The sequence below is a fragment of the Phalaenopsis equestris genome, unplaced genomic scaffold, assembly GCF_001263595.1.
Source record: "Phalaenopsis equestris unplaced genomic scaffold, ASM126359v1 Scaffold000107, whole genome shotgun sequence".
In the NCBI taxonomy this organism is placed as follows: domain Eukaryota; kingdom Viridiplantae; phylum Streptophyta; class Magnoliopsida; order Asparagales; family Orchidaceae; genus Phalaenopsis; species Phalaenopsis equestris.
Genome location: NW_018164549.1, coordinates 4392387 through 4418521, shown reverse-complemented (window position 1 = coordinate 4418521; position 26135 = coordinate 4392387). Strand labels below are relative to the sequence as shown.

The 26135-nt window shown below is 37.3% G+C and overlaps 1 protein-coding gene across 1 annotated transcript in view; it reads left to right on the top strand.

Moving 5' to 3' along the window:
• The window catches only part of LOC110020859 (succinate--CoA ligase [ADP-forming] subunit alpha, mitochondrial), a 38519-nt gene that overhangs the window by 6775 nt on the left and 5609 nt on the right, over nucleotides 1-26135 (top strand). The window contains exons 3-4 of the mRNA XM_020719127.1: nucleotides 20108-20278; nucleotides 20347-20470. Of these exons, the coding sequence (XP_020574786.1) occupies nucleotides 20108-20278; nucleotides 20347-20470 (295 nt within the window). The remainder of the gene's footprint in view (nucleotides 1-20107; nucleotides 20279-20346; nucleotides 20471-26135) is intronic.

Below are 26135 nucleotides of genomic sequence, written 5' to 3'. Positions count from 1 at the left end.
CTGAAATTGGAGCTCTGAATGAATCTTAATTGGAGTTTGAATGCTTCTTACTCAAATGATTGCATCGAAATTCGTGTCATGCCTCGAGATTCATGTTGGATGATGCAAATTTGTTTGTGGCGTATCAGTTGCCCCATATTGTCAGGCGAGTTTAATTTCGTCGTCCGAAAATATCAGTTGCCCAATGAAATCTTCTATCACGTTGCGGAAATGACGACAACTAGAGAAATTGGTTCTATTGAGAATCAAAGGAAAATCTATAACTTGGAGCATGCAGTGTCAATTCCGACGGAGGGCGACTTGATCCTGTTTCAAAAGAAATATTATTTTTTGAATGATATGGTAGTGAAATTACCGACTTCAACCGATCGAGCGTATTCTCCTTCTTTTCGGTATGTCGTCATTCATAAGGCAACCTTGAGAGCTGTCCTATTTTTTCTGTCGACACTTGAGTTGATCAAAATCATAAAGGCATTTGGAGTTTCTGTTGCTCACCTGTCATGTCGAGTGGTGACAATGATTATCGGGTTGAGTGTTTTCTTCAGGAGTCGCGGGTTGACATTAACGCCTGCTATTTTAGTATGGTTGTGCGGGTTCTTTAGTGACACGTTTGATCGTGTGATGTTTAAGTACAAGACATTTCAAGTTCGGGGCAGAATTTTTCCCATTTGATGCTTTGAGCTTGAAAGTTTCAAACTTGATCATGACAGCCACTACATATGGGTCTTCCGAGAGGGGATAATTTATTGTGTCAGAGACCACGACTAACGACTTTGATACTACACAAGACCAGGTCACCGATGGAACTAAGTCAAGGCTTGACTCTTCAGTTGAAGTGGCGAGCAATTCTTTGGCGATAGGAAGCAGCTTTAAGGTGGGTCACGTCGTGTATTTCTAGGAGAAAATCCAACTGTTGTCGGAGCTTTTCTTCGTTGTTATTCGGGTAGTGGGTAGAAGAGCTGCACAATGTCCTCTGAGCTTATTGCACCACCGCACAAACTCCAACCAGGGGAACTTCATATAACTTGTGTTTCAACATCGAGGCTGTCATTTATGTTGATATAGGAGTTTCAAACCCACGAGTTAAGACTTTTGACTCGGATAGTAATGAATAAAAGCTCCGACAACAGTTGGATCTTCTCCCAGAAATATGTGATGTGACCCACCTTATAGTTGTTTCCTATCGTCAAAGAATTGCTCGCCACTTCAACGGAAGAGTTAAGCCTCGAACTATCTCCATCGGTGACCTGGTCTTATGTAGTATCGAAGCCGCTGGTCATGATCTCTAACGCAACAAATTATCCCCTCTTGGAAGAACCATATGTAGTGGTTGCAATGATTAAGCCTGGTACCTTCAAGCTCAATGATTCAGATGGGAAAATTCTATCCCGGACTTGGAATGTCGAGAATCTTCGTAAATACTATCAGTAACACTTCATTCATCTAGTCCATGTCTACTAATGACATCTTGCTTATAATGTTAATGTATCTCAAACTTATTAAATATTATTCACTTGATTTCCTCTACAAAAAAAATATATTTAGAAAGTGTAACTACTCATTCACGAGTCTCTTCATGCTCTCGACATGAGAAATACACAATCCCGGTTGTATCTTAGTCAGAGTACGATCGATCCCAGGGGGACATGATCTAACGTTTTCTATATGGGTCAACATCATCGAGTTCTTACTCCAGTAAACAACATTGGATAGATTAACAGTCCTTGGTGGGCTACACTTAACCCCTTCCACACAGTTTCGTAAGTGAACAATGCTCCAACAAACAACCTCAGAAGGAATAATATGTCATCGGTGGACTTTCGTTGGCCCTCCCATACAGATTAACATCATCGAATAATAGTCTGATGCGTAGTCTCAATTAAGTCAAAGGTTGCTGGCGATTTATCCTCATAGTAGTCAACTCACGTACTAAAACTTTTAAATGATATATTGTATCCACTGTGACATGAAAATAAAATATGTTTCGGCATTATCACAAAAAAATAATACATGGGGGGCAAATATCTAACAAAATAAGATGATTAATATGAATCACTAATACAACATCATTTTGACAAAGAATAACATCTGTGTAGTTCAAACAACATGACAAAAATAAATACGCTACAAGTATAAAAGGGAGAGTAGAGCACTAATCGACTTTAACGTTCTCCTCCGCCCCCTCATCGTCATTGAAGAACGCCTTCTTCAATTCACTTTCAATGTCCTCACCGTCGGAATTTGAGGAAGGATCCTCTGAATCTTGGCTGAGAGTGAGCCCCTCCACGACAATCCCTATTTGACGTTGCGCCGCTCGACTCCGCTTCAGAAAACCCAGGATGAATCCTTTTTTAGTAAACCACTTTCGCTGCTCATTTTTCTCAATATCAAGTAAACGATCACGAGTTTCTTGGATATTGTCTCGAATAATAGTCTTGAATTCAAGCAATTCATGAAGTCCTCAACCGCTTTGCGCCTTTACTTCAACATCAATATCTTTCATAGACTTCAAAAGTCGGATCTTTTTTTCCTGGGTTGACACCGTTGACTCAATGACTTTCACAAATCTAGTAATCTCACAAGGTCGGCTTGTGCTTGCACCAACCCCTCTCGAGTTCTCTTCAGATCTTGAAGCTACAAGGAGAGGGAATTTGTCATTGTTGAAAGTTCTGTCTTGCACTTTGTCAACTTTGATTCCAGAGTTATGACTCTTTCAACCCCAGATTCATATCGACGCTTGTATTCGCTTTGAAAATAATTAATCTTAACAAATTCAAAGTTCCAATTTCTCAGAGTCAGACTTAGCTCCTTCTAAATTTCTACCATGTTATTCACAAATCTGGGTCAGATAGATGAAATGATTATACAGTAGCAGAAGATAAATGAAATTTACAAAGCTCTCGGTCTCTAAGAGCCCAATACATTCATGAGACAATATATTATCAGGAATATGAACAATTGAAGGACTAGGCAAGGGCTCTCACGATACTTTAATCTTCTTTTGATGTTTCTGAGGTAGTACTTCACAATTACTGTTCGTTGGGAGTCGCTTTAAGGATTCTATGAGTGTTGGCTCGGAATGTCCCTTCTTAGATTTCTTTAATACTACAGTTGTGGATCGTTCGGGGTGAAATGAAAGCATGATCTTGAATAATGCTTTCTAGCCCACAAATTCGTAAATATAATGCGTCTCGAACAACACCTTCTTAAAGTCACGAAATCCTAGCATCTGCAACATAACCTCCTCAGTATTATGAAGAGAGGCAGACAACTGTTATAACGGTCATTGCCTCTCACGGAGCCCCCAATCGTTCTTTGCAAAACAGGATCTCACGGACTATTGTCTTATCAATTTCTTTAGGTGAAAATTCAATATCTTATACTTAAACATCAACGATCATGTGTGTCACTAAAGAACCCGCACAACTACGCTAAAATCGTCGGTGTTAACGTCAACCTGCGACTCCTGAAGAAAACACAACCTGTTAATAATTTTCACCGCCCGGCAAGATGGTTGAGTAACACAAACTCTGAACGTCTTTACGATTTCGATAAACTCAAGTGCTGGCGGAAAAAGCAAGCCAGCTCTCAAGGCTGCCTCATCAATGACAACATACCCAGAAGGAGGAGAATACACTCGATTGGTTGAAGTCGACAATCTCACCACCATATCATTCGGGAAGTAATGCTTCTTTCTAAACATGATCAAGTCATTCTCTGTTAAAATTGACACCGCATCGTTCAAGTCATGACTTTTCCTTTGATTCTCAACAAAATAGGGTTCTCTAGCTGTCGTCATTTCCGCAACGTGATAGAAGATATCGTTGCTCGCCTACTACGCAAGGCAAACACGACTTAACGCTTCGCCGCAACGCTTCCTTGAAACGCTTTGCCGCAATTCTGCGCCGCAACTTTTCACCGCAACTCTGCACCGCAACTATTCACCACTACACAGAACGACTTTTTTTTTCTAAGAAATCCCAGATCACCTGAGAGTTCATCTCTACATTCTTTTTTAATACCTATCTATAGGCTGAAAAAGGATTTGGGTTATTAAATGTTCATTATTAAAATAAGTCAAATAAACTTTTGGCTCCCCTTCAACCACGCTTCTGCTTCCGAGCCCGCGCTTCCCAATTACCGCGCTTCAGCTTCTGCTCATTATTAAAATTCTGCCTTACACGGTTACATTCATTAAACAAAGAGATAAATTAATATAATTTGTAAGAAAAGTTGTCAGAAGGTTTAACGACATAAATTTACTTGCTCCATGTCCATAAGGTTGAAGACTATTATAATCATTCAGCCAAAATGTTATACTAATAATGCAATCAAGAAAATTAAAGTATCGCGAAAATTAATATTTTCGGATGACGAAATTAGTTTCGCCCGAAAATAGGGGGCAACTGATACGCCACAAACAAATTTTCATTATCCAAAACAAATTTCGAGGCATGACGCGAATTTTGATTCAATCATTTGTGCAAGAAATATTCGAACTCCAATTAAGAGTCATCCAGAGAGATTTCATCAAACTTATAGTCAAACTGACCGGCTCGATGAGGCAAACCTAACAATATAAAAACTAGTTCAGTCCGAGTTAAATCAAATTCAGATCAAGTCATTAAACCACTCTTAGAAGATTTTCAGACACATTTGAAAGATCAAACGGATGTTGAATATGGTGAGCTCATTGTTGAATCGAGTGTCTCGACAAGAAAAATTTAACGAGCCTAAGATCACTCAATTCTGACATCATTAAGACAGATGTCCATTAAACGCTGTCTGATTGAATGAAGCTCTCCAGACTGTCCTATAAAAATGATTCATATTCCTAGATTACTTGCACCTAGAACACTATAAATAAAGCATCACCCCTCTCAAGAGGAGAAAACTTGAGTTGTGAGAGAGAACTTGAGGCTTTGAGAAGTAGCTAAAGTCTTGCACAATCGCTGACCACCGCCGTCTACCACCTCCTATCGTCGCCGACTGACGTTAATCACTTTCGACCGCAGTCAACTGCCGCCAACCGCCGTCTACCGTCTCTGACAACCGTCGACCTCCTTTGACCGCCTCCGTCCGCTTCCGACAATTGTCGATCGCCGCCAACCGTCGTCGATCGCCACAGACCGCTGCTGACCGTTGACTCGCCGACCTTCATTGACAACCACTGATCGTCGTCGAGCATCACTAATCAGATGTCATCAGTCGACATTATAACTTGAAAAATCTAGTAACTATTTTCCGTCTGTGGGACAATGAATTTTTGTAATTATCAATCAATAGTGAATTTTATAACTGGGTCAAACTCCGTGGTTTTTTACTTTTATGGGTTTTGCATTTAAAAACCTCTGATGTCATCACTAATTGTTTTTCTTTCATCTAAGTTTGTGTTTAATTCTCGTGCAACGCTAAGAAGATAATCTGTTACTCTACCGTCATGAATTTTTTGGCACGCATCAAACTTGATGATTTATTCTTTGATTGAACCTCTTTGAAATGAAACATAGTTCTCAAATGTTAGGTTTATGACTCTTTCATGTTGGCGGTGTGGTGAAAACAATAAGATTGTGTGTGCTCATGTGGTTGAGTGCACTATATGTTGTATACTTTTTATGGAGGCATGCGGATTCCTTATGATTTAGGAGTAGAGTGCTCTAGAGTTTATTAAGATTACGTGACCCGTTCTTATTGATTGCCAATTAGATTTGGTTAGGCCATAAACGACATCACGATGGAGTTCTTGGGATGTGATTGTTCTTTATTTCTTTGCATGCTTTTTTATTGCCTTTAATTGTTATCATAATCTTATATGGTATTTACTCAATACTTCTTTATATTTTCCATTTTGTTTATGTCATCATTTTATTTATCTTCGCTAATTTATGAATCGTCTACTAAATTGTGAGACTCACAAAACCTTACCGGTAGTTTTTTCAATTTACATTTAGAAGCAAGGACTTGGGTGACTTAAAAGTGCTTTGACATGAACTTAATATTTGAATATTATACTTTTATTACATTTTGCATCTCTTGAAAAAATTTAAGAGGTGTAATTGATAGAGAATGTAGAGACAAATATGAAAAAAATATTTTCATTATTGTAATGAATCGTAATTGTTTTTATACAATTGAGTCCTGTTGCTTGAAGCATTGATACATTCCGTAAACTTTGGGGCACATGATGGGCTACCACCGTTCTCTTTGCTTGATTTTGTACTCATTTCATTGATTGGTTAGAATATTTCTATTTTAAAAAAAATAAACAAACTCTAATAGTACTCCAAAATGAGTAGCCCATGAATAGCACAAAATCCTACTTGTCAAAGTTTTCTAGATTGAATAGGGTCTAGAAGTACTTTAAAATTGCGAAGTAAAAATGAGAAATACCTTTATTTAATAGTGAAATAAAATGAAAAATACCTTTTTTTAAAGTTAAAAAAAAAAAAAAAAAAAAAAAAAAAAAGAGACCATATATATACATTGGAGAATAATGCTACGTACAAAGAAATTAAACTTTAAAATATGTAATTTAGATCCATGGGTCCTCCATAAAACATGAATCAAATGTATGTTGGGAGCTTATCATGTCAATCTAAAATAGGAGCCTTTTCTTGTAAATATTTTGAAAAAATTTAATTCTTAGATTTAAATAATAAAAATGGCGGACTGTTATGCAAAAAATTTAAAGCTTAGCCTAAGCATAACCAGGCGAAATCATTCAACTACTTTAACTTATCTTGCTAGCCCAAACTAATTGGTTTGGCCAAACAACCAACCATCGATCCAATTGACATACCTCCTTGCCATCACCTTCCATCATTATGGAGGGTAGAGAGGAAGCACCAAGCTGCTACAACAACTAATGAGGGGGAGATTTAATGCCAGCATGTGCAAACCTTCTGTCACTGTCCCCTTAGACCCTAGGGTAGGCTAAAATGGTGTATCCATGGAGATTAAAAACTTCTGCCTTTATGGATAAGATTTGTACATCCCACATTTCATTGCATCATTTAGGATTGGTCATGATGAAAAGTTTCCTCTGAGGGCATGCCATATGTTTCCTCTAAGTGTACTAGGCTTCAAGGGCCTATATTTGTTTTTCTTGCCATGAAGTTTGAGTCTTATCCTTGCCCATGTGGGAGGAGATGGGAAGAGGATGAGTGGAAGTATTAGATATTTTGGCTAGAATGGATATTTGTAGATAATGATATTTCAAACAAGCAAGTGTTTTAGGAAGGGAGAGACTGCTGCAAGGATCCTAGTTGGAGGAAGGAAAAAATGAGAGAAAAATTTTAGGAGAGAGAAAGTTCTAAATACATTTGGAAAAAATCATAAAATTATAATAATAAAAAAGGAGTGAAGATGATTCAGCCATTTGTTTTGCCAATGCAATTCTTTTGGTCACTTTTTTTGTGAAAAAGAGATATCGAATCTAGTTCTGTCCCTGGTGATGCCTAAACCTCATTTATTCAGAGGAAATGCAAAAAAAACAGTAAAAAAAGATGTCAGGTGAAGCAAATCCACAATTATATATGGCATGGGATGCTATAATTGTAGGGTAAAGGGAAGAAAATAAAAAACATCAAATCATAGGCTCTCCAGAAGATCCACTATTTATAGGTTAGAATTTGGTGTCTTAATCCTTATAGGAAAAGCTATATAATGCACAAAACATTAAAAATGGGCTGAAATTATATTACATTGGTTGCCTTGATACAAGCTCGGGTTGTACAGTCGACTTGTTGATGATGCTACTGGATTCCTTGGTGGATATGGGAGCATCTATGACTGTAGTCAGCCTAATTTGGCCTTGCTGTCTTATGACAATTGATTTGGATGAAGAGGATGTCGCCGTGGAGCCATAATAGATACTTTCTTTGGATAACCGTGTTAAGTCTGCCTTGCTATTAATGGGTAGATAGCTTGAGCTCGGTTAGATGAGCCTGTGTTTCAAGCTCGACTAGTTAGTTATCTCTATTAAATTTGGTGAGCGAATCTACACTGAGCCTGGTTGGGTGAGCTAGTGTTGAGCCCGGCTTGGCGAACTCATCTACTATATGCTCCGAGTTTGATAAATTTGCCTCGGGGGTGTATAGAGAGGATATGATAGAAAAAGAATGTTCTTAAACAATCTAATAAAACAATAAATAATCAACAAAATCAAGAGAAATTCAATGATGACATTGCAGTTAGATACTTTTATTTATGCATTAATTTATATATTGTAGAAATTTCTGATTAGCTGATCATATCTTTTTGAGCCAAGTTCATGATAATCTTGCAATACATTTAATACTTATAATTATGCATGTTTTGTGTGAAATTCTTATGTCTTGGAAGCAACATTTGATATGCCTCAATTTGCATGCCAGATTAGTAAACGCGTTATCTTAAGTTAATTTTATACAAAATCCTACCATGTGAATAATCAATTTTATGTTAGCATGCTTTACTTGAAATTCTTATACCTTTGAGGTCCTTATGAAGTGTTTAGATTTACATGCCATCTTCATTTATCTTTTAAAAAGATCACTGTGACTTTTTCTTTCAGCAATATTGTGAAAAACAATATTATGTGTGGTATATGTGGACTTGTGAGTAGGGTTGTCAAAGCGGCTCGTTGTTCGAGAACAACTCGTGTTTGGCTTGTTCGCTAAGTTGACGAGCCGAACACGAATAAAAATTTGTTCGTTCGTGTTTGGCTCGTTTTGGCTCGAATACTACTCATCAATTAATATATAGCTCATCAATTATATATATATAAATATATTAACGCCCAAGGGCTAATTTTATTGAAATTGAAAGGGTATATAAAGGTTGTTTGAGAGGACCCAATAAAGGCGCACTACCCATACGATACACAGACACTAGCATCCTAAAAAGGATAAGACAGAGATAAAACTCTAAATTTCAAAACTCGCAGAAAATAAGTTGCTAGGGACGAGCTAGCTTGGTCCTGCCTCTGCTTCTGGTTCTAGGAGCGGAACCAGCTAACAAATTGTTGAGTGTCGTGTCATTACCCGAAGTTACGAAAGTATCATTCATTAAGTTCCCAAACTAGGGTGTGCCTCCATTCTTTTTTTTCTTCCTGGATGTGTATATCTCTCATTCCTCATTCGAAGACTAGCTCATCTGATCAATGTGGTCAATAGATTGTCGGGCATGTAGAAGAGGATGAGCCCCCAGCTCCTGACTAACAGTAACAACATTCTCATTCTGAAGAGATGGTAAACATGTCTCCTCAGCACCTTATGCTTCTTGAGGATATGGAGCTGCGATACTATCCTAATTATCGGACCGAAGAATATCCTTTGGAGGTAAGGATCCTGCAGTATTGTTTTCAATTGTTGTTTTCAACAGTGATAGAGACTGTAGGATGCCCAAGTAAACTATTTGTCAATACATCAGTCGGAAGAACAAAAACAATATTGTCTCCGGTAGTGGGAGGGAGAGGTGACATCGTGTCAACTAGTGTTTCAATAGCTTGTGGAATGCACTCGGGAGCGAAAGAGGGACATGTATGAAGTGGGGCAGATCCAGTAGCATTTTTACTTGGAGGTTTGAGATTTTGATGCAACTGATAACATTGAGAAAGTGAGTGTCCAAACATACGGCAGTGGGTGCAATAAAGAGGTATGTTTAAGTTCTGCTTGCTTCAAGTTTGGGTGCAATAAAGAGGTATCTAATCATGTTTTGCTTGCTGCCAAAATCCCTGATGTTGTGTGTCAAAAAGTATCTCTCCTGAAAAAGGTAAAGTAATATCCCGTTCTATCAAAATTCTGGCTTCAGAAGGCCGAGTCAAATTCACTATAGGCGTATCAGTTTTGAGAGGTTTACCGTATACCATCGCTAAAGCAAAAAGGAGCTCTTGATCGTAAATGTGGACCTTCAAATCTGGGAAGCGCAGCCAAACAGGAATGGTAGGAGGTTCAGTACGAGGGTCAAAATCCACCATCCATTTTAAAACCTTCATCACCTGGTTGTCTATTCAAAGGAGTCTTCTCGCAAACAAATGAGCGTAGTTTTCATCATTTGATAATTAAATGAGAACGTGTCGACTATCCAATTTATCAATCTTCCAACCCCTTTTCAGCTTCATTTGCTCAAAATCCTTTTGAATTAACTCAAGTTTAGAGTTTTCATAAAGAAACTTACCTACTAAGAACGGTCGGTAAAGTGCAGCTAGGGTGGAGATCTCGGTCTCCGTGAGAAAGATTGCGGGTTTGTCGTTTTTACGGGATGCTTTTTTGAGAAATTTGGTTTCAACGCTAAGAGCAAAAGTATCGTGGTAACGTTGCGGAAACATATTTGAAAGAGAGGCGGGAGCGGGGTTATCACCGGCGAGAGCAGCGGCGTAGGAAAGAACCTCTGAGGCCATCGCCTTGGCCGGTGTCAGTCACTCTGTGAGGAAATGTCGCAAAAGAGGGGATAGAACGGTAGACGAGAACGCAGTTGCAACTTTGCGAGCAGAGCAGCAGCTCTGCCGCCAGATCGAGACGACGTGAGGACTGCGAAGGAGGCGTCGTGGACAGACGAGGACGTCGTCGAGTTTGCCTCGTTGTCTGGAACGTCGACGAAGACGAAGCAGGGAAATAGAAGCGCGGGAGAGATACGTGTAGCCACGAAGCAGGGAAATAGAAACGCGAGATAGATCTGTGTTGCCATGAGGCGAAACCCTAGCAGAGGGGAACGACGACATCCGATATATATATATATATATTGATGAATAATATTTTTTAAAAATTTAATTGACTAAAAGTCTACAAAGAACTATAATCAATTAAAAATATTAATTAAGAAGATAGAATAAAAATTATTAAATTAGATTCAAATGATGTTTTAATATAAAAAATAATTTAATATAAAATTTAATATAAAAAATAATTTTTAAATCTTGCTCCAACCTTTAACATCTTATGACTACGTGATTAGGGTTGTTAAAACAACTCTTTGCTCGTGAGTAGCTCATCTTCGACTCGCTAGCTCGTGTTCGGCTCGTTTACACCCCTACTTGCGAGCTATAGAAGTATGGTACCAATATGGATCTTGTGGACTCATTTGAGAGCTTCAAGCTATGTTGTTGCTAATTGCTAGTAAGATTGGGTTGGAGCTTATTTTTTTTATGTTTCTAATAGGCGCTAAGTGAGAACTTGTAATATGAATGTTCTCTAAACTTATGCACAAGTCTCATACGGCCTTCAACTATTATCTTAATCTTTTATAACATTTACCCATTGTTTTCTTATGTTTCCTATTGATATTTAGAAATTTTATCATTTGATTTGTCTTTGTGAATGAACGAATCACATCCTAAGCCATGAGACTTACGAAATCTCATCATTATGTTTTTTAGATTACATTCAAAAGAAAATATTTCAGAATGATGAACTGATAGAAAGACCTCAATATTTTGGTTTAGGCCTTATATAGCATTGTTTCGCTTTCTAAGGATTTTATTAAAATTTTTTAATTCATGGGAGAGTCAAGGCACAATTAGAATGTGTTGAAATTTTAGAAAGTTTTATTTTTTAGTATCTTCCTTATTAGTATTTCTTATTTTTGGAATTTTTATTGATAAGTTGTAATTTCTATTTCCTGATTTCAAACATCGGGATTTTATGGTTTACCTAATTTGGTAGTTTTTCCCTGCTATTTATCCTGTAATATTTCCTATGGAATAGTTGAGAAATAATTATTGTTTCTTGTTTCAAAAAATTATATAGTATTAAAGTTAAGGTTTAAACAGTAGAGGCGGTGACGCCAATCTTCAAAGCTTCGGCTAAGGATACGTGAGGACACTCGTAACCTAGAGCTGTCGGCTAGGACCGAACTTGCGACCTTTTGCTTACGAAGACGTGATCGTCAGAACACACATTATGTGGAGCTCTTGAAGATGCAATCGTGAGGACGTGTGTGAATCGCGAGCTCTCCCAAGTCATCGCTCGTAATCTTTCACTCGTAACCACTACATTTGTTTTTCCCATCGCGATTGAAGCTACTGCTTATGCATTTCTTCCGTTGCTCGTTATCTTCTCCCTCTGATTTTGAGAATGTCATATAAGTCAGCGATGATGAGCGAATTCCATAGGAATTCTACCTCCTCTACTAGTTTTTGTAATGTCGAAATCACTTCGCATTACCTTACACCCCTTTTCATGCTTGTATCAGCTAAGTATTAACCCCACGATTCACGACCTTATCTCATATTTATAATACTCAATGGGCTAAATCCACAAAATTGACAATCAACTAGAGGCAAAATTGGGTATTTAATTGGCGAAAGTTCAAAACCTACTGTTAGTGATCCTAATTTGAAAAAAATAGTAGGTTGAAACTTTTTTGGTTATGACATGGCTTAACAACTCCATGGAACTGATGATAGGGAAGCCACATTTATGCTCAAGATATTTGTGAGGCACAGGGAGAATTTTTTTCCAAAATTGAGTTGAAAACTCAATATTCGAAATCCAAAAAAAAAATGATCGTGATCTTATTATGTATTACAATGAGTTGGTAACATTGTAGCAGGAGCTGAATCAATGTTATGATGGTATTTGGAGAATTTGAATAACTATGCTCGTCATAAGAAGAAAGAAGAAAGTGACCGGGTCTTAATGTTTTTAGCTGGCCTTAATATGAGTTTTAGACGAAGTCCAATGTCGCATTCTTGGTAGGAAATCTCTACCCACTTTTAGAGAAGTTTTTCTGAAATTAGACGTGAAAAGTCGAGAAGAAAAATTATGATGGGCAACATCAAACCTTCCTATAGCATCGAATGGGAGAACTCGACACTTGTATCATGGTAAACTACGAATTAGAAATCAAAATCCAAGGTTGAAGGACGAGTTTATCAAGCCACTGTTGAAGAAATTCAAGAGCCTTTTGCAAACCCTGATGCAGTTTTTTTCACCAACAATTACTTTGACTAAGGAGCAATTAAAGCACTTGCACATATTGTTTGAAACTCCAGAATTGATTGTCTTGCTTTTTAGTACATAAGGGTAATTCTTTAGCCACTGCATTGATAGTTGTTTCTCCTAATTTTGTTCGTTCATGGATAATCAATTCTGGCATAACTGATGAAATGACTAATTGTTCTAAATTCTTTCCTCATATAGACCATGTACAGGCAATAAAAAAGGTTAAAATTGCTTATGGTTCTCTCTTAGTTATTTTCAGGAAATGAACTATCAAACTTACCTCATTATTAACCTTTCATGGTGTTCTCTATGTTCCTGTTACATCGATACCTAGCCTAAGGGCAATTGCGTCTCTTATTAGCCTAAGGGTAATTTAGTCTTATATTATTTATGAATGTTTGGTATAACTAGAGCTTATTAGTTTAGGGTTAGGGTTAGGCATGAGATTGAGTCTTATATCTTAGTGTTAGGGTTTGGGGGAGACTTTTGTCTCTCGAATTATGGGAATTGGGAGAGATCACCTACCTCTCAAATTGTTGCTTATCTTTGTATTGTCTTGAGTGCTTGATGTTATTACAGTAAAATATGTGTTTGCCATAATTTTTGTGGGAAAAACTGTATCAAATCTTATCATATTAGTATCAGAGCTTGAGATTCTAAAAATCAGATCGACAGAAGGGTAAGTCGAAGGGAGCTGAAGGATCGTGGATTGCGGCTACAGAAGGGTCTCTAAGGGATCGCTGCACCCAGCTCTCTGGTATCGAAGGAATACTCCCACCATTCTCCTTCTATGGCGTTCTATATGTACATGTGCGATCGAGCTACCTGGGACAAAACCGTGAGATCGCTACATGCAAAGGATTGAATTGCGGCGTGGGGAAGAGTTGTGTCGTACGAGCGACGCTTCCTGTCACATTACCTCGCAAAACCGTCACGATTGGAGGCATTGTGACTCGCAAAGACTTGGAATTTCCTCCTTTCTTTATTGAGAAGGCAGCGGCGGGATCATATCTTACAAAGAACCGAAACTTCCTTCAGATCGCGGCTTACAGAGAATCAAAAACTTCCTTCGGATCGTGGTACATATAACTGAAACTTCTTTCTCCAACTCTCGCTTCGTCTCTTGGTATAGTCACGATTTGAGCTAGTGCAAAGGGATCGTGACATCCAGAATCCCTAGTATTGAAGTGATCGAGGCATACATAATCCGTGTTTTATGGAGTTCATAGCTACGTGCAAAAATTTGACTTGAACTTGCGTACAATAATTTCAGGATCAACGTTCAGAGTCCCGTGTACAAGAATTCTGGATCACAGTTTCTAGAGTTTCATGTTGCATCTGCTTTGAAGCCTCATATAGGGATTCCGAAATTGTAGCATCCAGAGTTTCTCGTGGCGTGTAGAAACTACGTATCGAACTGCGTGTGAAATTCCTTGTGATTCAGATAGTTGAGGAATCACACGAGATTGAATGACACCCAAAAAGGTGAATGCTTTGAAGGAAAATTTTGGAGCTAACCTTGAGTGACCCTTACAACAACTAGATATTAAAAATGTGTTTCTCAATGGAGACTTAGAAGAAGTATATATGGATGCATCTCCAAGATTTAGTGAGAAGTTTGACACTAATTTGTATAAACTAAAAAAATCCTTTTACTGGTCAAAACATTCACTAAGTGTGTGGTTTGGGAAATTTACATTATTTGTTAAAAATCAATGGTGCACTCCCGGGCAAGGAGATCATACAATGTTCTTCAAACATTCAAAGGATGGGAATGTAGCTATATTGATTGTGTATGAGGATAACATAATTCTCACGAAAGATTGGCATATATGAGATGATCTATTTAAAGACTTATCTATCATATGTGTTTGAGACCAATGATTTAGGACCTCCAAGGTATTTCCTTGACATGGAGGTTGCTAGATCAAAGAAAGAGATTGTTGTTTCTCAACGGATATATGTTCTTGATCTCTATAAGAAATTGGGATTAGTGGGCGTAGGCTTGCAAACACTCTAATTGAACCCTGATAAAAAATCGAGAGAAGGGAAAAAAAGTGATCCAGTGAATATTGTTTGCTATCAAAACTTAATGAGAAAGTTAATATACTTATTGCATACACAACCATATATCGTCTTTATTGTGAGTTTGGTAAGTCAATTTATGCATGCACCTTATGAAAAACACCTTGATGCTATTGATAGGATTCTCAGATACCTAAATGGTACATTAGACAAGTGCTTACTATTTCAGAAGACCACATAAATAAACATAGATGCATATATTGATGCAGATTAGGCGGGATAAGCAATTGACATAATATTGACTTTTGGATATTGTATGTATGCTTGAGGAAATCTGGTTACATGACGAAGTAAGAAACAAAATGTGGTTACAAGGAGTAGTGCAAGGTAGAATATTGGGCTATGACTAATGGAGTATGTGATCTGCTATAGTTGAAGAGAATTCTTGAAGAGCTGCAGATAACGATAAACATGTCAATGAAGTTGTACTGTGACAATAAAACAATCATAAGCATTGCAGAAAATCCAGTGCAGAATGATACCACAAAGTATGTGGAGATTGTCAGGCATTTTTTAAGATAGAATTGATTGTGGAGCTATTTGCATGTTATTTATTCCTACTACTTAACATATAAAGGATATATTCACAAAAGGACTTTTCAGGCCAAGTTTTGTGGGCATGATATATGTCTTTGCTCTAACTTGAGAGAGAGAGAGAGAGAGAGAGAAGGGGGGTTAAAAGTTTATAAAGTTTTATTTTTTAGTGTCTTCCTTGTTAGTATTACCTACTTTTGAAATTTCTTATTGTTGGTAAGTTGTAATTCTATTTCCTGATGTTAGAATGGGGATTTTATATCCTGCCTAATTCGGTAGCCTTTCCCCGCTATTTATCTTGTAATGTTTCGTATGGAATAGTATAGAAATAATTATTGTTTCCTGCTCCCATAAACTATGCAATAATAATTATGAGTGTTCTTACACATTTGTGCTATGATATTTGAAGGGTTGATACAACCCGTAATTATGGGGGCAGAGATGAGGTTACCATCAGGCCCCCTCGATTTTGCGACTTGAGATTGAGAATACTAGAATTGCGCATTGTAGCTTAGGATAGAGGTATAAAGCACATCTTGGTTTCATTCAACGTGAGAAGGAACATGTTGGACCCATTTCTTTGCTGTTTAGCCACTAGCATATTTGGCATTTGTGGCACCAATTAGTTCCAGTTCATGGCCTCGCTGTATAATGGCATTAATAAAAGTGCCATTTGGATTAAAAAACCGGGATAATTACATTCGTAACACTTGAAACATTGCTATTAAAAAATTAGCACCAATGTGATATTTTGAACTTCCAAATCAATGCATTTACGTGTGCCTTTTAGGCCGGTATTCCCATGTTCCCATGCTTTTAGACTTTCCTTTCTATGACTTTATGCTTATATAATTAATTTTTGTTCATTTCTATATTCTCCTTAGTATCATTTTGCAAATTTGAACCTAGGCTTCTTGCCATTGTCAGTACTTCTATTTCCTTCTAATATTGTATTGAAATTTGGATGCGATGCAGACCCTTTTCTTCATTACTCTTTTTATTTGGTTTGGACAAGTGGGGCTGAATATCTGTGCTTATGGCTCAATTGGGCAGGTATTAGACTCAAAATAATCAATAATTTTCTACTTCCTCTAGGGATGGACATGTTTGGAGCAATGATTAGGTTTTTTAGGCTATTTACTAGAGCTCAATGAGCTGAATCGCAAAAATAATCTCTTCTCAAAGCTGAGGCTGCACCATTGGAGGCTAATGCACTCATTATACTCCCTTGTAGTTTTCTTAGTTATTGCTTAGGGTTTATTTTCTTAAAATTGTGTCAATTGTTTGTTGCAAAATTTTAATTGGAACACTAGTAATTTTTTTCATTTTGCATTGTTTAGCATTTCTCGTGGACTTTGTGCAACATAAAAACAGTTACGCGTGCAATAATTTGGAACACAACACTTGAAAATACTATCTTGTATGCATTCATGGCATATGAATATTTTTTCTGCGGCCATGTGTTACGTGGGCGCCTAGCGTAAGGGCAAATTTGTCTTTTATACGCATAATGACAATTTTGTCTTTTATTATTATTATTGGTTGGTATAAGAGTTAGCATGAGATTCAGTTTTGAGTCTTGATTTATGGTTTGGGAGAGATTTTTTTCCTCTTGAATTGTAGGAATTGGGACAGATCGCCTATCTCTCGAATTGTAGGTGTTTACTATGTAATCTTGTTGAGTTGCTTGATTTTTTGAAGAAATGTTATGTTTGCCCTAATTTCTATCAAAAAGTATGCCGATTTTGACATCGGATCATATCAAATTAGTATCAGAGCATTCAAAATCTGGGAAATTACCACTCGATTGTTGCAGCTCAGAGTTCTCGTCGCCTTCGGTGTTGAGATCGTGGGAAGGGATCGTTGCTTACATAGTGATTGCTACTTGGAAGTCAAACGAGTTCGACTAGAGCTAGTAGGAACGTCGTTGTTGGCGATATTGTAACTAGGAAGGCTCTCACGCGAAAGATCACGGCCTATCGAGACCTTAAACTCCCATTCTTTTCTTCCTCTGGCACCGTCTATGCGATCCAATCGTGAACAGAGCTAGTTGGGAAGGCAGCTGCGAGGAAGAGGCGTATAGAGACCTAAACTCCAATTTTCTCCAGTTCTTGCGACGTCCAAGCATTACGGCGGGATCACGGCTACAATGATGCGATTCGAGCTATAAGGGTAAGGGGCTTGATATAGAGACCTAAATTTACCATCTAAATTCTCTGTTTGCGCGGATCTGCTCTTGATTTCAGCACACAGGATTTCTATGATCAATTTCAATTTACAAATGTGGTTTTACGTACGAAGCTACGGTATTTCAATTTACTTGTACCGACAATATTTAGATTGATGATAGGCATACGTTCTTGCGATACAAACTCGTGAATCAATTGACAGGATTTTAATGTGAAGGTATTTTCTTGTTTTTTGACCAAAAACTTTTTTTTGTGAGATTACAACAAAAAAAGTGGATGATTTAGAAAAAAAGTTGGAGGAAGAGATTAGCTGAATCAGATCTGGGATGGAATAAAGATTCGCCACCATAGAGGGTAGATTTTTTTCCATGGAGAACCGAATGAATGACCGATTTGAGAGTATGGGAAAAGTTTGAGAGATGATAAAGAGACTCATTGAGATGGGATTTAAGACCTCGTCGGTGGCTCAATTTACAAAAACTAAAAGAAAAGAGATTGTACTAGAGGAGCATAAGGAGGAAAGCATCCACCATCATGAAACCCCTTCCATGGCTCTGATTGGTGGTGGATTAGAGATTTCTAATGAAGACGGTTGGACCGAAACATAAATAAGAGATTATGCAAGAGTTAAGGGGGAACACGAAGAAGAAATGAGAGAAGTAGGGAGAGGATATGACTATGATCGAAGGAGGGAGTTTTACACTCAATATATGAGGGGGAAATTGGAGGGGAGAGGAAGTTGGGGTGGAAATGATATGGTTAGTAAGTTGAAGTTGCCGATCTTTGAGGTGGAAAACACACATGGTTGGGTGTATCGGTTGGAGTGATACTTTGCGGTGAATGGGTTAGATGAGGAGGAGAAGCTCATGGCCGCATGTTTGTGTTTGGAGGGTAAAGCCCTAATCTAGTTTTAGTGGAGGGAGGTTAAATATCCGATTTGATCGTGGGATGAATTTAAGGATTGTTTATGGAACGTTTTTGAGTCATTTGGGAATGAGACCTGCACGAGCAATTTTATGTCTTGACTCAGGAGAAAACGATCATGGAATATAGGGAGAGATTTGACTATTTTCAGGATTGTAGGGGATTTATGAAGCAGAATTGGAGGGAAATTTCATGAAGGGCTTAAAGCTTGATATACAGGCAGCACTCCGACTATTAAGGCCACGTAGATTGAGAGAGAGATGATGGAGCTAGTCCAGAGGGTGGAGGACAAGAAGCAAATGGAGAGGGCCAATGGAAGCAGCGCAGAGGGAGCACCGTATTGAATGATTACAACTATGAAGATACCCAAAGCTCAAACTGTGAAAGTCTACAGAGAGGCTACACGGGGCACGAATAATGGGCCATGACCGGGAGCAACACTCAAGTGTCTTGCTGAGATAGAGATTTGGGGGAAATGAGCTAAGGTGTTATGTTTTCAATGTGATGAGAAGTCTACCCTAGGACACCATTGCAATGATCGAAAATCATAATTTCTCATAATGCATAACGAAGAGGCATAGAATGAAGAAATAGGGACAATTGTGGGGGAGGAGGAACCTCTTTTTTTTCCCACCTTGAGGATAAGGTATTTTTTGTGTGGGGAGGAGTATTGTTACGTGCGTGTCTAGCCTAAGGGCAAATTTGTCTTTTGTACATCTAAGGGCAATTTAGTTTATTATTATTATTATTGGTTGGTACAAAATAGGCTTGTTATGTCTAGGGTTAGGGTTATGCATGAGATTGACTTGTGAGTCTTAGGTTTAGGGTTTGAGAGAAATTTTCTGCCTCTTGATTTGTATGAATTAGGAGAGATTGCCTACCTCTCAAATTGTAGGTGTTTATCTTTATATTCTTGTTGAGTTGTTTGAATTAATGAAGAAATGTTGTGTTTGCTCTAATTTTTGTGGAATAGCGTGCCAATTTTGATGTCGAATGGTATCACTTTGTCTGTTGGGGACTACTAATCAAACTATGTTGTCTATAAGATAAATGCATCTCCTCTCATAAGATGCTTACTTGAGGATTGATTTTAGGGGCATTTACATATATACCAATCAATTCCTATGTATTTACATATGTAAACTCATAGGAATTGATTGTTATGTATGTAAATCTTCCTTGGTTATATTATGGTTCTGTAGTTATTTTTCAGAGAATATTCAAGGCATGTTCATAATATTGCTTGACATAATTTTAAGTTATGTCCCTTCCAGTGCATTATAATTTTAATTTCCTGCTTGTCTCTTCATGACATTGACCTTTTACATTGTTTTCAAGGAATCTTTGGCACTATGATCACATTGTATTAGGACTTGAGGATTCCGGTGCTTATCATGCATAAACTATATTATTATTCCATTAATGTTTTCTAATATGAATTTGTTAAAGTAGGTTCGAGTGAAAGCTGCTCTTAACCGGCAATCAAAAACTCGACTTATTGGACCAAACTGTCCAGGTATTATTAAACCCGGAGAATGTAAGATTGGAATCATGCCTGGTTATATCCATAAGCCAGGGCGTATTGGTGTCGTTTCACGATCGGGTACTTTGACCTACGAAGCGGTATGAATCAAACAAATTCTCACACTTTCAGATTTATGGAATATAAATTTAACTCCTAATCTTTTCAGGTGTTTCAAACAACTGCTGTTGGGTTGGGACAATCAACATGTGTAGGTATTGGTGGAGATCCCTTCAATGGAACAAATTTTGTTGATTGTGTAAAAAGATTTTTGCCGGATCCGCAGACCGAAGGTAAACTATTTGAAGTTGGAAAATTTATAATATTTGCTGCACCTTCTGCTTTTAAAATACTAAATTATAACTTTTAGTCTCTAATGGCCGATAACCTTTTCATTGTTCTATACTTTTTTAAGACTGCAAGTTGGAATTTTAAATTGAGTGCAACTTCTTATGAAATTGCTTTGTGCATAGAGAAACTATTTGCTCGTATTTTCTACTTCTTTGCAAGCGATAACAGTGATGCAAATTGCCTTGTGATTTTTTCATTTGGTAGCTTACGTCGTGACTTGTAATTTTGTTCCTGTTGTTGACTTAGCCGGCATTTGCGTGACTTTTTTGAGGTTGTCTATTGCAGTTGCAATGGGATGCTATTTCAGGCTGTAATCTCTTTAGCAGATTTCAATGATTTTTTTGGTTTTGAGACTGTCGCCTTATTCATAAATATTTATTTATTTTTCATTTGAGGAGGGGTTTTATAATTATGAATAAAGGGTATATGAGGCATTTAGTGGTAGTTTTAAAATAATAATTTCTTTTAGTGTTATGTTTCTTTTTATGTTTGAGTTTGATGAGAATCTTTATAGTGTGGTGCAAATGGTGACTACCAAATTATGGGGGAACCCATCTTATGTATTGACACGAGACTAGGGTTTACTCTTCAATGACTCCATTTATTTGATATTTTATATTCTCCATTTTTAGTCATTGGTTTTCTTATGTGATTGAAAATTGTTCAAACTCATGCAATATGGATTTCTGATTATAACTTAAATTTTTATTAATTTTTGTTTTATTGATCTTGAATTTCTATGTTAAATTTTTTTAGTCATCCATTAAATCTGTGTTTTTTATATTTGATGACAAGATGCATGTTTGTTTAAGTTGATTTTCTTGTATTACTTCATATAGTCACACTAGGGAATCTGTGGTGGGGACAAATTTTCTTTGGCAGGGGCACACAGATAAATTATCTATGGCTAATACTTTTATTTTAATTATACTATCTGATATGATATTTTTATTTTTTGGGGTATTTACATATATAGCACCGAGAACTATTAATATTACATATCTCACACCTAAACTTCAATATTTATATCCTTAGCATCCAAAACATTCAATAACAACAAAATTCACACCTCACTGTTAAATTTCTAATCCCGTTAAGTTAATGAAGTTCGCTGCTGCTCGATTCTGGAAAAGTTGTCGGAGTTCGGATTACAGCAACCGGAGACCAAAACGGAGGAGAAACAAGATTTTGAAACTGGAGATTTTCGATCAGCCATTTGAGGACCGCAATATTATCGAAATGTGCAACATCACGACATTAGCACATCTTCGATCTGTTGTTCTGTTCTTCCTCGATATATCTGGATCATGCGGCTACACCATTGCTCAACAGGCAGCGTTGTTTCATAGCATCAAGTCACTCTTCTTGAATAAGCCTCTTGTTATTGTCTGTAATAAGATTGATTTGCAGCCCCTCGATGGTCTTTCTGAGGAAGATCTGAAGCTGGTTATGGAGATGAAAGCAGAAGCAGTTAAATCCGTTTTGTGTGGGTGCATGGCAGAAACGGAGAAATGGATGTAAAGCGAAACAGCGGAATGAAGGGACTTAAGAAATTGTAGAAGGAACGAAGAGAATCAAGAGAGTTTCAGAGGCATGATGCTGTCACCGTACAGGAGGAGAACAATGAATGTTTCAGAGGTCTTTTTACGTCGTGATCCCGTTTCTATCATATCGTGGTTGAACCGAATGAGGAAAAATGAGAGTTTATGAGGGTTTTGTTCATCGATCTCGTCGCAGAACCCATGGAAGAGAACGATGAGAGTTTCAAAGGACTTTGTATGCCACTATCGCTTCTGGCGAGATCCTCTAATGTCGTGATAGTGGGTGCTTAAAAAGTAAATATTCAAATTGGGTGTGAGATACATAATACTGATAGTTTTAGGTGCTATGTATATAAATCTCCCTTATTTTTTAATGTAATTTTTTTTAAATACTTATATCATTTAAAAACATAGAATTAATTTTAGGCTTAGTTTTTATATTTAGGAAGTGTTCTATCATAAAATAAATAAAAATAAATCAACACACACACACACACACACACACACATATATATATATATATATATTTAGAAAAAGTCCAAGGACTAATATATTAAAGAGGAAAAGATACAGATAGGTTGTATGAGAGAGCCTAAAAAAAGGCTCAACTCACACAATACAACACACACAATTCCAAATAAAGCAAAGATACAAAATGATAAAAAACCAAAAAGCTACCAACGGGCGCAAAAGTGCTAGGAGCGTCCCACTTTAATCCTTCCTCTGCCTCTAGTTCTCGGAATGGAGTCGACTAACAGATTGATAAGGTGCGTATCATTATCTGAAGTAACCAAAGTATCGTTCATCAGATTCTTAAGCTCAAGTAGGTCTTCATTCTTCTTCTTCCTCCTAGATGTGTAGACCTGTCATTTCTCATCCCAGGATTGACTCATATGATGAATTGTTCCAAAGGTGGTCAAATAGGTGTAGGCTGTTGCACATCGTGATCCCCATGAGCCTGAGTAACATTAACATTTTGCTCGACCTGATGAGGTGATAGTGAAACAATAGAAGTATTGTCACCTGTAATATCAGTGATAGGTTCTGGAGGAGGTGAGGTCTGAAGAGTGAAACAATAGAAGTATTGTCACCTGTAATATCAGTGATAGGTTCTGGAGGAGGTGAGGTCTGAAGAATCTCCCAAGCCCTCACGATAGAAGGTTCTAAAGATGGAGGACCTACAGCATTGTGTAAAGACTGAATGGTTGACATATTGCCTGCGAGGATAGTGACGTTTTCAGGGGTATCCTTTTGATGATCAATAATGTTAATAACTTGGAGCTGTACAAGAGGAGTTGGATTCTTTGCCTCTGGCGGAGCTGCTTTGCTTTTTTGGTCTGAGTTGGGGGTATAGATGGTGGCATTGAAAACTAAAGTGACCAAACATACGACAGTTCGAGCAATAAGAAGAATAAGGCTCAATCACTACCTTTTGCCAATATTCATGGTGATGTGTGCCCAACCAAATCTCCTCAGAAGCGGATGAATTGATGTATCTTTCAACAATTACTCTGACTTTAGATAGGCAAGAAAGATTAAAAGTAGGAATGTCTGTTTTAAGTAACTTACCATAAGTTGAGGCAATAGAGTACAATACTTTTTGAGTGAAATAATGAAATTTCATACCAGGGAGGCGAATCCAAACTGGAATGATTTGTGGTTCCGTCTGTAAGTCAAAATCCACAGACAATTCAGAATCTTCATTGTCTTATTATCAATTCAGATAATCCTTCTAGCAAATAAACGCGTGTAATCCACTTCATTATTAAGTTGAATAAGAGTGTCTTCCATCTAAAAGTCCAATTTTTCACTCCCCAACAAGGTGCATAAGCTCAAATTCCTTACGAATCAGCTTCATTTTGGGATGATCATATAAAAATTTCCCGACCAAATTCAGATGACAGGAGGAAGCAAGCTGAATACATTCAGCTTTCGTAAAAAGATTGCAGGTTTCTCATTCTTCCTACCATGTTTATTAATGTTCTCCTCCGACTCGAACGAAGGAGGAAAAAAACACGATTTAGGTGTACTTGAGGCTTGGGCATCCGCAAGGGCAGTAACATACGATCTGTCCGAAGTCATCCCAATAGATGGAGATGCAAAGAGCAAATTACGAAACCAAACAAAGAGCAAGGAGTGGAGGAAAGCCCCTCTATGAGCTGCAAACGAAAAGAAAACCAGCTAGCGGCAGCTAAGAGACTCCCCCAAGCACTTCTCGGGACGACGAAGAGCCGCAGACGTCCGCACAGACAACCCGCTGAATAAACGCTCTGAGCGCGACGACCTGTCGAGAGAGCCGCTGAATCGGGACGACGAAACAGAGCCTCTGTGACAAGACTAGAGACGAAGACGACACAGTTCGACGAAAATGCAGTGAATCAGAAAAACCAGGGATCGCTATAGGCGAACCCTAGCAAAGCGAAAACAAGGACGAGGATTGCCATATATATGTATGTATGTATGTATGTATATATATATATATATTTGTGCATCGGTTGTAGGTGAGTTGGTGTCGGCTCTGCGTGAGTCCCCTCTCGATTCGGGTTCGAATCCTTGACCATACAGGATTCGAATTTGCACATGGGATTGATTGGGGGGTCCTCCCTTCTATATATATATATATATATATAAAAGTTGGTATTTGAGAATATCACTCCAGCTCCCCATATGTGTCATCTATTCCCGTAGAGATTGAACCCGGGTTAGAGGCAACACTGCTGCTTACCAATTTGCCACCTAAGAGCGCACACACACACACAGATATATTTATCCATCTATCTATCAATGTGTGTGTGTGTGTGTGTGTTTTAAATATTTAGGCATACAAGTTTTGATATTTCAAGCAAGGAAGTTCTAAATGATGGATGTTCTATGGCTTCATATCCCTTAAAATTATTTATTTTTATTAAAAAATATCAATTAAATTTATTTAATCATTTTTTTTTAATACATTAGAATAGGGATCCTAATGAACTAATGCATTTGGATATCTCAATATTATTCACATAAGCATTCTTTATGTTCCTTCGTAAAGATAGACATATAAATGAACAAGATTGACCATTGGTTCACTAGATCATGTATATTTTGAGCATATTTTGGTTTATTATTTGACTTTTAGCTCAATAAAAGCTTGATGAAATGCTCTTTTAACTCCATGGGTGTTATCAGGTGTCTCTACATGATGCAAATACTGGAAAATAGTTAGATTGATAGGTTAGAAATATAGTTTATTATTCATAAAACATTAAAAATACTACGAAGTGAATTATTATCATTTTTTAATGTGAAAAGTATGATTCCATTTATGTTTAGCCATATGATCATATGTTTAAATAATTAACCTCCTACATAAAGTTTGTTAAGCTTGATCATAACTTAGTTTGGGCCAAAATTTAATAAGAAAATTAATTAGCAAGCTTAAGCACGGTTTTAAAACAAGGGTCATGCAGAAAAATGCATGATCCACTCAAAAGAATTCCTTAATTATTGAATTTAAATTTTTGTTGCTTAATGAAAGAAAAATAGGGAGAAAATGGGGAGAGAAAGAAACCGGCTATAATATGAATTAATAGGGCTTTCAAAAAGAACTGATGAAATATGAAGGAGCTCACTAAAATTATGTATTTCTAGATATGAAGAGATCCCATATTTAGGATGGCAGGCATGAAACCCTAGATCCTAAGATGATTTGCATCATATTTATCGTAGTTTAAGTTTTGCATTCATGTCTACTACAAGTATAACCTAATGCCTTGATCAATCAATAAAATTTTAGTATGGTGTAGTTTAAACTAGCCAAACAAAGAGAAAAGAAAAGTAAAGATTTAACTCAAGTAAAGTGTATTAAAGATGAAAATCAAAAAGTACTTTTCTTAGAAAAAGATATTCAACATAGGTGGGTGAGTTACTTTGATAAACTTTTTAATGAAGTTTCTGAAAATACGATCGAACTTAGTGATTTTAATATCGTAAATAATAATAAAACGTTTCATTTTTACCGTCGCATTAGCAAAAAAGAAGTTGAGGAGGCTTTAAAGAAAACAAAGGGTGGAAAGTCTGTAGG